Source organism: Cyanistes caeruleus, chromosome 19 (assembly GCF_971803275.1).
Source record: "Cyanistes caeruleus chromosome 19, bCyaCae1.hap1.1, whole genome shotgun sequence".
NCBI classification, from domain to species: Eukaryota; Metazoa; Chordata; class Aves; order Passeriformes; family Paridae; genus Cyanistes; species Cyanistes caeruleus.
The window spans coordinates 6383723-6399726 of record NC_141719.1 but is presented as its reverse complement, the minus strand read 5'-3'; the positions used below and the strand labels follow the sequence as shown (position 1 = coordinate 6399726).

The 16004-nt window shown below is 39.4% G+C and overlaps 1 protein-coding gene across 8 annotated transcripts in view; it reads left to right on the top strand.

Moving 5' to 3' along the window:
- Nucleotides 1-16004, top strand: part of CA10 (carbonic anhydrase 10 (inactive)) — a 174452-nt gene that overhangs the window by 59409 nt on the left and 99039 nt on the right. For 6 of the 8 annotated variants that reach the window (XM_086857769.1, XM_086857770.1, XM_086857772.1 and 3 more), the window contains exon 4: nucleotides 11200-11342. The exons of the other annotated variants lie outside the window; for them this stretch is intronic. In XM_086857769.1, coding sequence (XP_086713895.1) covers nucleotides 11200-11342 — 143 coding nt within the window. The remainder of the gene's footprint in view (nucleotides 1-11199; nucleotides 11343-16004) is intronic. 8 annotated transcript variants of the gene reach the window in all.

The following is a 16004-nucleotide window of genomic DNA, read 5'->3' as shown; positions in this document are numbered from 1 at the left end:
GCTGGCTACTCGCACTTTTCACAAGCTAAGTCCTGAGAAGCACAGAAGGAAAATGTCACATGGTTGTTGCCTTACAAACTCAGGCCCCCTGCCAGCACTGGTCAGATGAGCAGCATTTTTTGGGATGACATGTGATTGACACTGAGCCGTGCAGACACCCACAGGTTAGGGAAACAGCTGGATCAGGAGGGCTCTGGAAAGATCATTGCTGTGCTAAACAGCTTTACAGTCCGTTTGAGGAGTTGGAAATAATAGAGGGCTCTGCTTGCAGTGCTGTTTGAGCTAACCTTGAGCACAGACCTGACATCCACAGCTCAGTTACTTCTGCGTCAGGGTGTTTTCATGCACTGAGGACAACAAAGCAGCACAGTCCCAAACTCTGTCTTACATCCAAGAGGGAGCATCCCCTCCTTTCCCATTCCCTGCATCCATTCCTGCTGCCACACGCAGAGCAGAGCTGATCTTGTAACTTGCTGTGAGCTGTGCTGTTCTGGCCTTTTGGCTCACATGTACAGCCTCCCTGAGCTGTGTTCTATCCCCTGAGTCTGTCCTGGGGGTCTGCTCTCTGCCCTGATGCTCAGCCCTGCTTTAGGGCACAGCTCCCACCGTTGTCCTGCTCTGGTTCCTTTGTGTCACTTTCTGGTGACACAGAAAGTGTCTCCCCCATTCACCCCATGGGCTATTTCCAAGGAAACTGCAGACCCTGCACTCAGGAGAAACACAAAGCATGTCCTGCCCATTTCAGAGCCCTGGCACAACACACAAATTCTTTAAGATCTGCCCTCTCCTGGCTAATTTTTGGTGGAATAGTTAAGGCAATACCTTGGCATGGTTTAACTCGGCACTTATTATTTAATAAGAGAGCTTGAAAAGTCCTTTTCTTAAATTCAAGCATGAAAAATAAAAAATCATTCATGTCCTGATCTTACCTACTACAATTTGTTGGCACTCAAGATCTAGTCCTTGTAATAGAACTAAAGGTAGAGACATGTACAATTTTACCTGGTTTTTGCAGAGTTTTAAATTTAGACAGAAAAAAGATGTGAGAGTACAGATCAAAATCTGTCATCTGTGCTAAATTCAGCATGAATTTCAGCTCTGCAGTCTGAATACTGCTGCTGAAATTTGTACATGATAATTTTTCAAAAGGGTGTGGAATGGCAGTGGGTCAGTCACGCCCTCCTCACCTCACACTGCTCTGCCTGCACTGTCCCATCACATCCAGACCTCTCATCCCTTTCTCCACTCCCAAACAACACCTAAAGTATTTATTTGCTTCCTTCTCTGCCCCCATTCTAGCTTTTCAGGGGTTGGAAGGATTTTGGAAGGGTTTGGTTGGTTTGTTTTCAGACAAAACCAGCTTGAGAACCTTCCCATTTCTCCTGTCCAGCGGGAGAGCTACAGAACATTCCTTTGTATTCTTTGTGTGCCAAGACAGAAGTTTCAAAGTAAATGAAAACACACTTGCTACTATAATTTAATACACATTTAGGTGAGTATTTTAGAATCTTCACAGCCTTATGAAAACAAATACATTTTCAGAATGTTTCCTCAGTGGCAGCAGAACTAAGCATTTGCTATATCTCTGTCCAAAGGTAGCCTCAGCAAGATCAGCAAGTTTGTTTGGAAGTTCAGATTCATAGCACAATTCAAAACTGAAGGCATTAAGGGACCTAAAGGTTTGAAATGTGACTTTGTCAATAAAAAAACAGCAGTATACGTGAGCATCACAAATGGCAATTAATCCAATGGTAGAGGATTTTCTAATGTTGGCAAGTTCATAAAGGATTAAAAGGAGAAAACTTACTTAAGTAGCACGTAAAACATGAGTAAGCATGTAGTATTTGCCTTGCATTTCTAGAAAAGCCAAGAGGGCCATGGACAGACCCACTTGATTTACAAATAGCTTTGCAGCAGTGCAGTTTCTTTCCTCTCAGTACAAGAGATCTGGATTCTCCATGAAGGTGGAAGTTTTCCTAGATAAGGATTAAGCTGGCTGCTGTGATCAGCAGCCTGTCCTCAGGGGCTGGGTGCCTCATGCTGTGTGTACAACAGGTTGTCAGGGAAGCAGGGACTGGATTCTGCCCCAAAAGAAATATCAGACTTTCAGAGTCTTTACCACACAAAAGGAAATGGATCATTCAGTGAAAGATCAATCACTGCCCAGCAATTACTGGATAGTTTGATGTGACCGCTTAGGGGAAGCCAAGGTTTCTTTCCATTCCAAAATATTTTGCAGTAATGGCTCTATTTAGAGTTGTGGCTTGGCAGCACCAGGTCAGACTTCTAAGAGATCAGGATTGCCCAGACATTTTTTTTCCAGCCTGTGAGTAAGTGCATCAAGTCAGCTGTGCTCACTTCTGGCGTTTCCAAGAATAATCAGAGTTTCAGTAATCTCACTGCAGAAGCAGCATCCCCAGGCAGAGCCAGAGCCCTGTGGGATGGGGTCAGAAAAACCTGATTGCTCCAGAAAACCCCAGAGCAGAGAACATCACTGTTCCTGTCTTGAACTGTCATTACAGATAAAAACTGCAGCACTCAGTGCTGAACTCTGTGCTGGCTTCTCACAAGTCTTTAAAAGTCAGCAGAGGCTGGACATTTCTGCCTCCCTGGCTTTCATTAACTGCAGGAGTCTTGTGGTAAGCCAAAATAGTGCAGACCTACAAATAATTCTTGAGGAGTTGCTATCACACACAAAAAATGCCTTGGAGAATGTGTCGCACTATATCACAAATGGCGAGAAGCTCAACACTGACTCCCTCAGCTGCGTTGTCCAAGAGAGCAAAGTTTATTATTCCTGACCTTCATTTATAGACAGGTTCGAGAAGGTCTGAGAGGTAAAACTCTCATTGGTCATTAAAGCAACACATCACCAGCATTGGTCAAGTGGAACAACACCCATTAACTGTTTCTTACAAGTAAACAACAAGGATCCTAAACACCACCTACAAAGATTGTTGTCCTTTACCAAGGACTGTTTGGATTCTTTCTTGTGCTTTCTCAGGCCAGCATGAGAAGCCTGTGTGACTTAGTTTCACACAGGCTCTGTGTTCCCTGCTTGCTTTTAGCATTTAGCATCCACAAGAATGAGACTGGTTAACCCCTCCTGAGTGCTGCTTACATCTGACCCTCACACCTGCCTTCTCCAGAATTCCCCTAATGCTCTGCAGTCCCAGAGTGACATGCTCAGTAAACTCATCCTAATAAAGGATGCATCAGCAGGCATGCACTGAATTTGGCATTAAATAGTTAAATTCCAACTTAATACCTGAGAGTTACATTTATTTTAGTAACAGTATACTGTGAGGCACTGGGATACCCAGAAAAAGCACTTTTGATAGAATAAGTATACTGTCTTTTGTTATTTTTTTATGTTCCTACTTCAATTTATATTTTTCAGCAGAAGGATCAATAGTATCCCAAAGACATTAAAATAAAGCTGAATCTACAGAATAGAGCTCAAGGTATCTGCTGGATAAGCAGTCTTTTTTCTTAAAACAATACCTTCCAAATTACTTTTCTCTGAACAACTTTTTCCATTCAATTTCATCTGTTTGAGGCTTTCTTCACCTTTGCTCCAGATCTTCTTTAAAGTCTTACATCTCACTCATCCTGTCTTAGAACAGTCACTCATTTTAACAGCACAGCCATCGTCCCCAGTTCTACAGCATGAGCCACAAAAAAACCCAAAGATGAAGAACATGAAGAGAAAAGATTAGAGATCACAGAATCGCTCAAAATCTGGGTTTCCTGCATTTTAATGCTGAGTCCCATTTCAAGTTTAGAACTACCATCACAGATTATTTTTGCATTTCATCTTTTTTGCTTTCAGTCTATGCTTCAACCCCAGGCCAAACTCTCCCCCTTTTCCATCCCCCAGTGAGTGCCAGGCAAACGTTCTCAGATGTGCTTGGTTCAAGGGAAATCTGTTGGACCCTGTCAGTGATTGATGGCTGAGGGTCTGACCAGATCTGGTTAGAAATTACCAGCTGAGTGGCAGTAATTGATGGCAGCTCATTAGTCATACCCACAGCCTGGGCACTGGCAGGCAGAGGAAGGGAACCCAATGTCCCACTCAGAGGCAGGCAGGGCACAGACTCAGCCCACAGGGACTGGGGATGGAAAAGAGGGAGAGGATGCTGCCTTCCTCACATCCCCTTTCTCATTTTTAAGGAATCTTAATTTCTTCATTTGCCAAGAAGGATTTCCCTTCCCAAGACTGACCCTTTAATGAGCAATCTGTGCCAGCTCCACTAAACATCTCAGTTGCTTTTTAACCTTTAAAGGAAACTGTTCTTTAATCTGTTTTAATTTCCTTTTTTTTTTTTTTTCTCTAGTTGTGCTAATTCTTTCACCTTCACTCACATTACTTGGAATAACCCATTTCCCCCAAAACTGTAGTATCTTTTCGACTAGAATGAGAGAGAAACACATTCTCTTTTCAGAACTTCAGTAACCCTGACCCTAGAAGATTGCTACCTGCTTAGTTTTGGACCTCTCCCTATAGGTACCGCTTCCTACTCCTGCCATATGAATAATGAAAAGAAAAAAATTCAATATAAAAAGCATCTGTAAACACCTTTATAAGCAGCTGACTTATATTTTTCAGAACCATTAGTGTTTGATTGTATAGCTTTAGTATGTGTGAACTCACCACAGGGTGGCAGAGAAAAATGTAATTACATACTGTTGTATAACTACTCTTTACCCCAAGATTAGCATAATTTATAGAAATGAATTAGTCTAGTTTAATCACTGTAATGAAGGGAGTGGTACTGTGTTCTACACTTTTATCCCAAATGTGTAGATAAAAATAAGCAAAAGCTTTGCAGGGCCACAGGTCACTAATTTTGATTGCTAAATACTTTTTTCCCAGGTAATACTCTTAATTTAAGAAAATGTTTAATTAGGCATAAGTAAGCAGCTATAATTTGAAAGATAAATTGGAGAGGGTATTGCATGATGTCTTTATTAAAAGCATAGCAAAAAATTGCCTCTTTTTAAAAGACAAAGTCTTTCCAGAATCTTAAATCCTCATTTTCTACTTCCTGTTTTCTGTTATCTCTCATTTAACGAGTGCAGTGGTTGAACTTTTCTTGTCATTAAGAATCCTTCATACAGAGGGAAGATGACATTTGAACAGACCAGTATGGAATTATGAGTATGGAATTAGCAGTAGGTTGTAGGATGCTACTGGAGATCTTCAAAATTTTAATTTTTTACATGTTTCAAGGTTTATTGATGAATATTCTTAATTTTTTTACTATCCCTTGAATAATGGCAATGCTGTCTTACTCTGTAGGATATATTTCAGCTGTCAATGCTTTGCTGCTTAAAAAGAAATCAGAATACTTTCAGTTCTCAAATTTGAAGCTATTGTGATACTGTCTAATATTACTGCAGTCTGGAGATTTCTGTGACCAATTACTGAGATGAATGCCATTCTATACTCTGTCATTTCTTTGGTATCCCTGATTTATCTCTCAAAGCCTTTATGACTTTACCTTTGGCTTTTATGTAGAGGCAGAGCAGGTCATGTGGTTATACAGAGGCATTAATATGATAATTTTCTTCAAGCCAAGTAGGTGGAAATAATTAATGGACTGCTTTATTGATGTACATAGATTACTGATTCTCTCTGTGGTTCCAATTCCCAGACTCAATAAAGTAGCTGAGATTTTATCTGAGGGACCAGTAATTACACAGGGCAAGAATAATCGCTGCACAAATAACAATCTGTTGGTGTTTTATGCCATTGCCAGGGCCAGTGCTAAGCCTTAAAAATACAAACAAAGTTGTGCTGCATGGATAAGTTGACACCTTTCATTTAAATTCATGAACTCTGGAGAAACTTGAATTCAGAGAATCTGTGCTCTTGCAAGTTGAGCAAACCTCAAAGAGGAATTTACAGGCTTGATGCAGTAAAACAGAAACAACCTGACTGTCTTGCCTATACTCCACCTCGTGTCATTGACAGGGATCAGTAGCAGATACCTTGGGAAAAACAAGCATCTATAAAAATAAACACCATAAAAATTGGATCACATTTGCCACTTTTTGTCTCTCCAAGCCTGGTGCAGATTTTAAGCAAGGATTTTGGCATTTCACATCACTGTGGTATTCATCCCAGAGTTCTGTCTGACCTGAATGAATTTGTTCATTTTATCTATTTAGTTTATACTAAAAGTCACTTTTCTGATGCTTGATTCTGGGACAGTTTCTCAGATTCATTCCCCATAAAGAAGCTCCATGTAGGAACATCCCTTGGCACCTTTTTGTGAGCAGTAAGGAAAAGAACTCACACAGCTTTACTGCCACATAATGTTGCCTGTACTGCTCTTACAACTTGATCACCAGCTGGTCCTACACACTCAGCCAGTGTTCTTGCTTCTTATCCTCTTAAACAAGTTATTGGTGGCTTTTAAGACTTCAGAGAATTGCTCTTAAATATCTTCTTCTGGCATGTCTTATTTTAGTTTTATATTTAACTTGCCAGAGTTTATCACCTTTTCCATTTTTCTTATTTGGACAGCATTTTTTGGAAATGCTCCCTTACTTCCAGCCACCCTATTTATTTCCTGTATTTGAAGTTTCCTGGCTTCTTTCTCCTGTTTAAAGAAAGGCTCAGAACAACCCAGAACACCTTCATTCTGGTGGCCATTTAAATAAGGTTCTTAATTTCTATCTAGTTCTTCACTCTGTTACACAAAAATAAACTACACATGGTTTTTCATTCCTACAGAGATCTGAATTGAGTGTAGTGGAATACCTATTATGCAATCATCAAATCACTAAGGTTGGAAAAGACCTCTGAGGTCATAGAGTCCAGCCCTTAAACCAATACTGCAGGTCCACAACTAAACCATAGCCCCTAGCACCAAATCTACACGTTTTTGGATGCAAAAAATGCTACTTCTGTAGTTGCTGCTAAAGCAGGGTCCTTGCCTTGCTCAGACCCAATCATTTCACACTGGATACCTGTCCACAGCCCTTCCAGGACCCAGACCTTTGAGTCCAGCATGACTTTTTGTTACAGTCAGGCAATTCAGATGTCCTACACACTACACCCCTATTCCCATCCTAGAAAACTGTTGGCTTCTCTCAGCACAAATGCAAAGTGTTCCCTGCAGGCAATACCATTCTGCTTGTCTGCAAATTTGCTGTCCCTATGGAAGAAGATCCTTCTGGGACACCATGCCTTCTTTGCTTTCCTCTGGAGAGGGGAGGCTCGTATTTATTTCAGCAAATCCGTGGTATTCATTACCAGAATAGCTCTCAATCCTTGCTTTACTGTTCTAGCTGCTTTTATTTCACTGCTGTTATGCATAAGTTTGGTAAAAGCCATGAGAATTCCTCATCCTTTTGTGGCATGCTGATGCTCAAGCATCTTCATCTATCTCAATATAAATTGTTCCCAGTAAATTGAAAAGAGAGCAGCTGCAGTAAGATACAAACTAAATAAAGATGTCAGAGATTCCTGCACAGGTATAAAATATAAGTAATCCACCTCACCATATAACACACACACACACACACAGAAATCTGTTGTCCGTAGTGTGGCAGCATGCAGAGGATATAAACTCTGAATTTTCTGTTAGGAGAAGGTTGAAGGCATTGATCAGACACAAACTTATGATCTGATGTCTGTGTAATATGTTTGCAACAACTCAGCTCCCAAGAAGTGCAAGTTTGGGGGGATTTATAGAGGAAGCAGAGATGACACAATATACTCAGGCTTTGGGTACAATAACCAGGAGCTGGAGCACCTTGTTAAGTGATATTTTGAGCTGATATTTGGCCTTCATGCAAAATAGAGAGTCACAGTAGCTGCTGTACAGTACAGGAACTGATTAAAATGCTTCAGAGGTCCACACACAAAAAACCAGCATATTTCACACATGAGTAATTTTTCTGGAAATACAACATAAGTGTGGGAAAGGAGATACTGTTTCATTAATGACTGAGGCCCAAGTAGAACCTTGTCTGCTAGTTAAGTTGGAATAAAAAATAATGAATAATTTTAAATGTTTTCTTACATTCATACATCTGATTTCTTCAGACTAAACGGTTAATACAGTAACTGTATTTAATTTAAGCCTTGACTTCCTACATGAACCTTCCTAGATTTTTTCTATTACAGTTCTGAATACTTTTAGATCACTTTGGGCATCTAAGAAGCAGGACTAATTAATTAAATGTAATCAGACATTAATATTGCTTAATATCCCCATTCTCTAGTCAGCTTAGGTATGCAGTCCTAAGTCAGTCAATTAATTTTGGGCTGAAGCACAGGCCAAATCACTCTGATCAGTGGGGAACTTTTCTCTTTGTGTGAATGGAAATAGAAACAGGACTGGAGAGGTCCTGGAGCTTTAATTTGAGGTGTTTAGAGAGGAATCAAAGATTTCAGCTCACACTTACATGTCTGATGACATCTGTGACCTTTGCAGGGCAATGCCACAACTCTGCAGCTCCCTCTCCTCAAGTTCCAGGCTGTTGTGACAGGCATGGCACAGAATGCAGGGTTTCCTGTCAGAAGCAGGAATAACATTATAAAATAACCCCTCCTAGCAGCTCTTCTCCAGTGCAGCTTTTCTGGGTCAGTCCCAGTTGCATCATAAATAGTTTTGCTTTCAACTTGAAGATAATGGGCTGACATGTTTGGTTTGCTGTTTTATTGGACATTGTCTAGGTTTTTTATTTATTTAAAAACTTGCTAAAGACTTGTTTTTTACCAGTTCCAGGAATATTTCTGACCAGAATGTTGGAGTTTTTTTAAGTAATACTAGAAACCATTGAAGCAACAAATTCCCCAGGTAATATTTCCCCCTTTGATTCTATAGCTCTACAGTTTCATTAATTCATTTTTTAAAATACCACCAGTAACACAACGGGGGAATTAATCAAGAGAAACCAGGCTCTCTCAACCTAAATTTTATTTTAGGCTTCTGTATAAAAGAGATTTTCTGTCTTACAATACCTGAAGTGAACTGCTGTGGTATTTCTCTTTAGAAAATGCACTAGAAAAACTAGTTGTGAGATGGCTTGTTTTTAATTACACTACACTTCCTTTATTCAATTTCAGAGTAGTAGTGCTATTGTTTAGTATATTCTGTGAACTTCTCTAGGCTTCTAAGTTCACAGTGGAAGTGCAAATTGGCTGGGAGGACAAACACAGCCAAAAAACTTTTTAAGACCTGCAAGTTTATTTTTCAGATCATACAAAGCTTCACTTATTTTAAGGGCCTTCCATTGGACCTTCTTTGGGGTGGTGGCACACAGAGTTTGTTATTCAAATAAAAGACTGCTGACACAACTTGATATGGGCACCTGCAATTCCACCCATTTTGGGTGCTATTCCCTGATAATTGCTTTCCCATGGCTGTGAAGCATTCCACTATCATCCTTCCTCTGATATTTTCATGTAGTATATCCTAGGAGGAGTTACTGATTTGATTGTCTAACTCAGGTGTTAAAAAAAGATAAGCCACCAGCAAATTTAAGGTATGAGTAGCACACAGTCACATAAAATTTGTATGCAAGGCAGCTTTAAGCTTTGCTAGCTGCACCACCTCAGTTATGGCTGTTAGAGTTCACCTGCACCTGTAGCATCTGTGGCTGCACAGACACAGCAAGAATGAAACAGCTTCAACTGAAAATTGAGTTTTCAGGTATTTTGTAATAGGAGTTAACATCTGTAGATGATAACACCTGAACTATTGGAGCAGCCAACAGCTGCAAAACACTTTCCACCACTCCTGCATAGACACTTACAGGGAGTTTTTGCTGTGCAAGCAGCAACCTAAGAATTCCCCAGAAAGTTTATCTAATTTTGTAGAAAAGTGACATGAAATATAGATTAACCCAACCAAAGTTTCACACCTCTACATACACTCAAAATATGAAGGCAAAAAGAATGAGTTGTATAAAACACAGAAGAAAAATACCAAGATCACCCTTGTCCTAGAGCTGTATTATTCAGAAGGTGTTTTCCACCCTTTTCCCCTCCAAGGAATATTCTCTCAATGTGTTAAGCCCAGTGTAAATGTGAAGTTCAAATCCAGCCAAAACTCTATGTAGCTCCCACTAGAGTAGCCAAAAACTGCAATCAGGAGCAAACATTCCCACTACAAAATCCTGCATCCAACTGACCACAGCAACAAAAAAGCTTTTCATAGCCCAGGTGGGTTGTTTTCATCTCCACCCACCAGGCAAACCCAGCCTTCCCCAGTCTGATGAAAACTTTTAGCAACATGTAAAAAGAAAAAAAAAACCAAAAACCTCACAACAAGATTGAGAAACTTCCAGCTGCTACACAAAACTACAGAAAAATTCTGACAAGGTTGAAGTTGCAGACACAAATCTAAATGTGTCCTTTGTGTATCTTGTAATTCCACTCCACTCATGTTTTCAGTAGCCAAAGAGAATCTGGGTTGATCTTGTCTGTAAATTGCAGATGAGATGCAATGGGACCCTCAGCTTCAGTTCCCTGATATGCAGCAATATGTAGTTACATCACATTTTTTGTCCAGATAGGAAATGCAGGAAGTAACTCAGTTTGTCCACAGTCAGGGTTTTCACCTTGTTCCAAGCCATTTCATGCCCAGGGAAGGAACTTATCCTTCCTCACCACCAGAGTGTGACTTCTCCAACAAGTTGATTTTTCTAAACCAAAATTTTATCTAAAGAAAGATTTGGGCGAACAGAACAGAAATAGATAGAATTTCAGGTCAGCAGTCATGTTCTCCAGTATGTGTTTCTCTTACAACATTTCTGTGTGTTTTAATGATTTTTTTCTAAATATTTTAAGTATTTTTTTTAGAGTTGAGTAGAACGGAAGAGTTTCAGTCCTAGGACACATGGAATATATGCAAAGTTAGCATAAGGACTACTGAGTTACATTCCTGTTGCTCAGTAAATACTCTGTAATAGCAAAGGAGCTATTATTGAACCTGGGATTATATCTAAGAGGAAAAGAAGTAATCCACCTTTCCTGATGCAATATTATATGAAACCATATGTTTTGATCTTGTTGTGTGAAGTTTTAAAATTCAAATGCAAGATGAATTTGTCTGTTTTCAGTTTCAAAGTGTGTGTGCAGACAATCTGACAAGTTTAATTACCTGGCCATCTGCCTGGCATGTACTGCCCCAATCTTTCCAGACTTCCCTTAAACTTGCACTTTCTTATATTTCACAGTGCCCTCCTTTTGGGGTTTGGTGAACTCAGCTTGGAATCTTTGCTCTGTTGGGAAAAGACAGTCACCTGTCAATATTGAAACCAGCCATATGATTTTTGATCCCTTCCTAACTCCTCTTCGCCTAAACACAGGGGGAAGAAAGGTAGGTGGTCTCTCCTGTTCTGGTGTATAAAATAAATGGAGTTAGTAGATTTAAAAAAAACATTTGTTATATTTTATTTTTCTAAAGCATTTACTTTTATCTGTCAGCTCCAAGGCAGAATTACAATGTAGAGTGTTTTAAAGATACTCCTCAAATGACTGATATAATCAATTCTGTTTATCCATCTGAAGGATTGATATTTCAATTCTGAAATTACTTTATACATAAAGTATCTTGAACCTTTTCGCAGTCTTGGTAATATTCGTTCATTTATAATGATTTTGTGTTGCTTTTCTTATGTTGGGGTGCCTAAAAGGGTATTTTAAAGTATTTATTGCTTGTTCCATGCAGGCAGTTGTCTCTTACCCAACCTGTGTTACAGATCAATGCAAGTGAAAAGGCAGCGTGAATTACAATATCAGAGCAAGCAGAGACTCCAACAAAAGGTTATTTCAAAATGATTTATCTTCCCTTGTCATGACAAATGAGATGTCCACTGGAAACAGCGTGACATTGTAGGAATTTGCTCCGTACTTCCCATGGAAGTTCTGGTGGCTCATGTGTACATACATTGGAATGTGGGCTGATGTGGGTTTCACTGCAGAAATGCTGAAATGGTGGTGTTGTTATTGCTGGAGGACAGTAATGCTTCCAACTCTGGCCTGAATTTCAGGCTAATATTGATGTTTTGCTTTTTAAATGGAAATGTGTGAGGGTTTTTAGTTTTGATACAAAAAAAAACCCCAAAAAAACCAAAACAAAATAAACAAAACAAAAAAAAAAACCCACCAAGAGTTTTAATGACTCTGCTATGTACATAAAGGCTTACACATTTCACATTATGTATAAATTACAGAATGACAAAACACGAAATTCAAGAATGTGAAAGTTGTCGGTGAGTCATATGCAGAAGGTTCAGAATATTCAGTGTCTTCAGCAATTCTAAGGATTCAGCTTGGTTTTTTTACCAGCTCAGACTGAAGCAAATGTCTGATTATTGATAAAATTTGGAGGCACTGACAAACCAGGAGATGCTGTATCAGTGATGAAGTTTTTGCTGCCTCTGATAACCTCCTATCACTTTACAAGAACAGGATTTGCTCTTGTTGTGATTTGTCTTCGAGAGGTTTCAAAAATGGTTAAATCAAAATAATCTTTTGAGAAAAGAGATTGCAGTTTTGATGCCTTAATAAAACTTTGTTCATAGTTAAGGCTTCACTGAGGATTTGATTTGGCAGGTAGTGTATTTGTGTTCATTTCCTTGGTAGTTTTTTTGTATGTTAAAAATAGAGGTGTGTTTCATATGGGCTGAAGCACTTCCACTCTCAGCACTCTGAACCAGTTGCTGTGGCAGCCAGGGAATTTCTTGGACAAGACTTAACTGTGATTATGCTGTACATGAAAGGGTTTTATGGAACTGATCCTAAGGAAAACGATGAATAAATAAAAAAGGGATTTGATGTGGTTTCAAATCAAAGTTATAATAAGCTAGCTTACATGCACAGTGAACAACAGAGACAGCTACTTGCACACAGTGACAATTATAAACCTCCTTTGGAAAAGGGGCTGGGAGGAGACTCAAGCTCTAAGAGAGAGAAAGATGGAAGGAAATACTCAGTTCAGTTGTTCCTGGAACAGTAACTTCAAGTTCTTAACAGGTTTTTTTGCGATTAATTTAGAAGTTCAGTTTCATCTGAATTTGAAAAATATTTATTTAATTTTGAAAGCAACATATCTACTTTGTGTGCTTCACTTTGGAAGTTACCTTATGAGGAACAGAAGTGGCTTATCCACAGAAAGACAATCCAAGACCAATCTGTGATCGCTGGCTTAATATTTCCTCTTACCCCTTCCACACCTTGCCACTCATTTCCCCTGGGCTTCATTTTTAGTGGGAGGCATTGTTTAATTTCTAAAAACCAGTTACCTGTTTAGTTCTCCCTTCTCTCCTTGGCAGATGAAAAGTTCCATTCCATGACAGAATTTTTGTCTAAGGTTTCCATTTAAGCACATCTCTTTCTAGTTCCTTTGGACAGTTTATTTCAGTGTTAGTAGTGAAAGCCTTTTAGTAAACCAGACTGAGACTTTCCTACAAATTTTTAGACTGCTTGGAAATGAAGCAATATTTTTCTTTCTCCTTAAGATAAGAAATGGTCTGACAGGAGGGTATGAAGGACAACATCACTGTTTTCCTACCCTGCAGCCTACAAGGGGAAAAAAAGCCCCATCTGTGGCCTGTCACACAGCAGGTGACTTAATGGTTAATTCTGGTCCGAGGCTGAGAAGGAAATTCTTCCCATTCCATTCAGGAGTAAAAGGGATGGCAGTACTATTTGCCAAATATTTATACCTCTTTGATCCATTTTTTTGCAATAAGGTTGCAGTGAGCAGTGATATATTGCTTTTTGTGCTGCCCAAGGATTTCAGGGCAGTATCAGTTCACACAATTCAAGCACCATCAGATGTTATTCTGAGTTGTGCTCTTATTCTGTATTTGGGATTCTCCATTTCCTGACAAAGTGACTTTGCAGGTCCTGAAGTCTTGAGTGTCATTGATACAGATAATTGGATTTCAAGATCCAGAATCTCAGCACAAGATGCTTAATGAGTTTACATGCAGAAGAAGAAATGCTACTTTTAAGGAAACTCCACAGGTCCCATCCAGTTCTCTCTCAGGCCCAGCTTTGTCTCTTGGTTATCCATTTTAATGAATTTAGAAAGCAGCCCATTTCAGATAAACAGCCCTTTCTGATAAACAATGCCAACCCTTATTAATTTGTAAATCACACTCCTTCCTCCATGTCACAAAGAACAGAACCCTTTTACTTTCTGTGCTCTTTTTCCCTTAAGCACCAAAGCAATCAGCACGACAGAATATCTTAAATTTAGGCAGGAAGCATCTTGGGTTTCAATCTCCAAAGCATCCAGCATCATCCAGCCTGTCGTGGATGATTGTGGTGGATGAACAAACCACCCCACTTCCTACTGACCTGGTCCTTTCTGGGATACCTTCCTCAGTTCACCTCTGCAAGAGCTCTGCCTTTGGTTCCCCAAATTCTGTCCCTTGCCTTTCTGTAGCCCGTTTGTCTTTGTTCTCCTGGTTCTCCTTGGACTTCATTTCAAAGGCCCCATTTCTAGAATTCTTTAAGACTCAAGTACAGTTCTTGGACATACTTGTTTTTTCTTTTTTCTCCTAAAAACATGTCAAGCAGCAGCATTTGCTTTAGACATCAAGTGTATCCCTGCCAAGTAATTAAACCTTGTCACATCAGTGACCTTATGTCCTATGAGTCAATTTAGGTCACACTCAAGGATTGAAATTGTTGCCTAAAGCAGGTAAAGTTCTGTTTAAAACCACTTTATTTTTAAGGCAAGCAAGGACATTATACCTGATGTTGACCTCTGGGGAAATAAAAGGAATTGATGTCTGCTGGCCAAGGACTGTTATTCTATAGCTCACTGTGCATAAATGGAAGTTACTCACCAAGATCCACACATCTGCCTGCTCATATGGGGCATTCATGAATGCAATCACGTATTATTTAAATTAATATCCATATAAATAATTGGTTCATTCAATGCATCACAAGATAATGGCTACATTCAGCAGCTTCTAAACTAAAACAGGGTAGGAGAAAAGAGATTTATGGATTGAAATCAGTTTAATGGTTTCTCTGCCAGTTAGTTCTGATTCCATGCTGTTCAATCAATTCAGAGTATTACTAGCATTTTTCTCAAGAGTGCAATATATGACAACTGCCAAGTTTTGCTTTGGTGATTACTAAAGGATAGATACTGGTATGAACCATATTTCAGCACTGCAGGAATATAAAAAATGAATTGTTAGAAATGGTCCAGGAGGAATGGATAGCAATAAGACATCAATGTCCTCTGTAAACTGACTTGTGATAAATTTTTAGAGGTCTTAATGATTTTTGATGTAGAATAGCTTTGGAAAGTCAAAAGCCTGATGCAAACATCAAAAACTTTAATGAATAAAAAATGAAATGTAGTATTGCTGCTTAAATAATTGTTTACCATTTCTAATGTTTCTACAGTTCTGCATGTTCTGGGACATGTTAGTGAGTGAACTTGCAGTGGAACCAGCAGGTTAAAGGAACTTGTTTATTCACCCTTATCATGGAATTTAGAACAGGAAAAAATGCTGAGGTTTTTTTCAGATGTACCTGCAGACTTTGCTGTTAGTAGATCGTGCATAGGGAAAAACAAGTTCAGGGTCTACATCTTACTCTATACTGAGATCTCTCTCTCTTTCCTTATTGCTTCAGTTGTCCATGAGATTGCATCAGTTTGGAATATGTGAGGTCTCAGGTGGATCTTGGTGTGTTCTCAGTTTCTGGTTGTCCCTGACACAGATCACCCATGAAATGAGTCCTGAACAGGCACAGGAATATACTTCTGCAGCTTCTTCATAGCATAGAGGGTTGTTGTTTTTTTTTTTTGCTCCAGTATAATTACTCTGCTTGACATTTAATCTTGTGTGTTGCCATAAAACAAGCTCACTTGTCTGCCATGGGAAGTTTCCTGGGAGGTCCTAGACCTGGAGAGTGATTTACTCCACAAACAGCACTGTACCTTGGTGTTGAGCTTGGGATATGATCTCAGTTTGGCAGGAGGATTTTTCAAATTGTGTGTTACAGT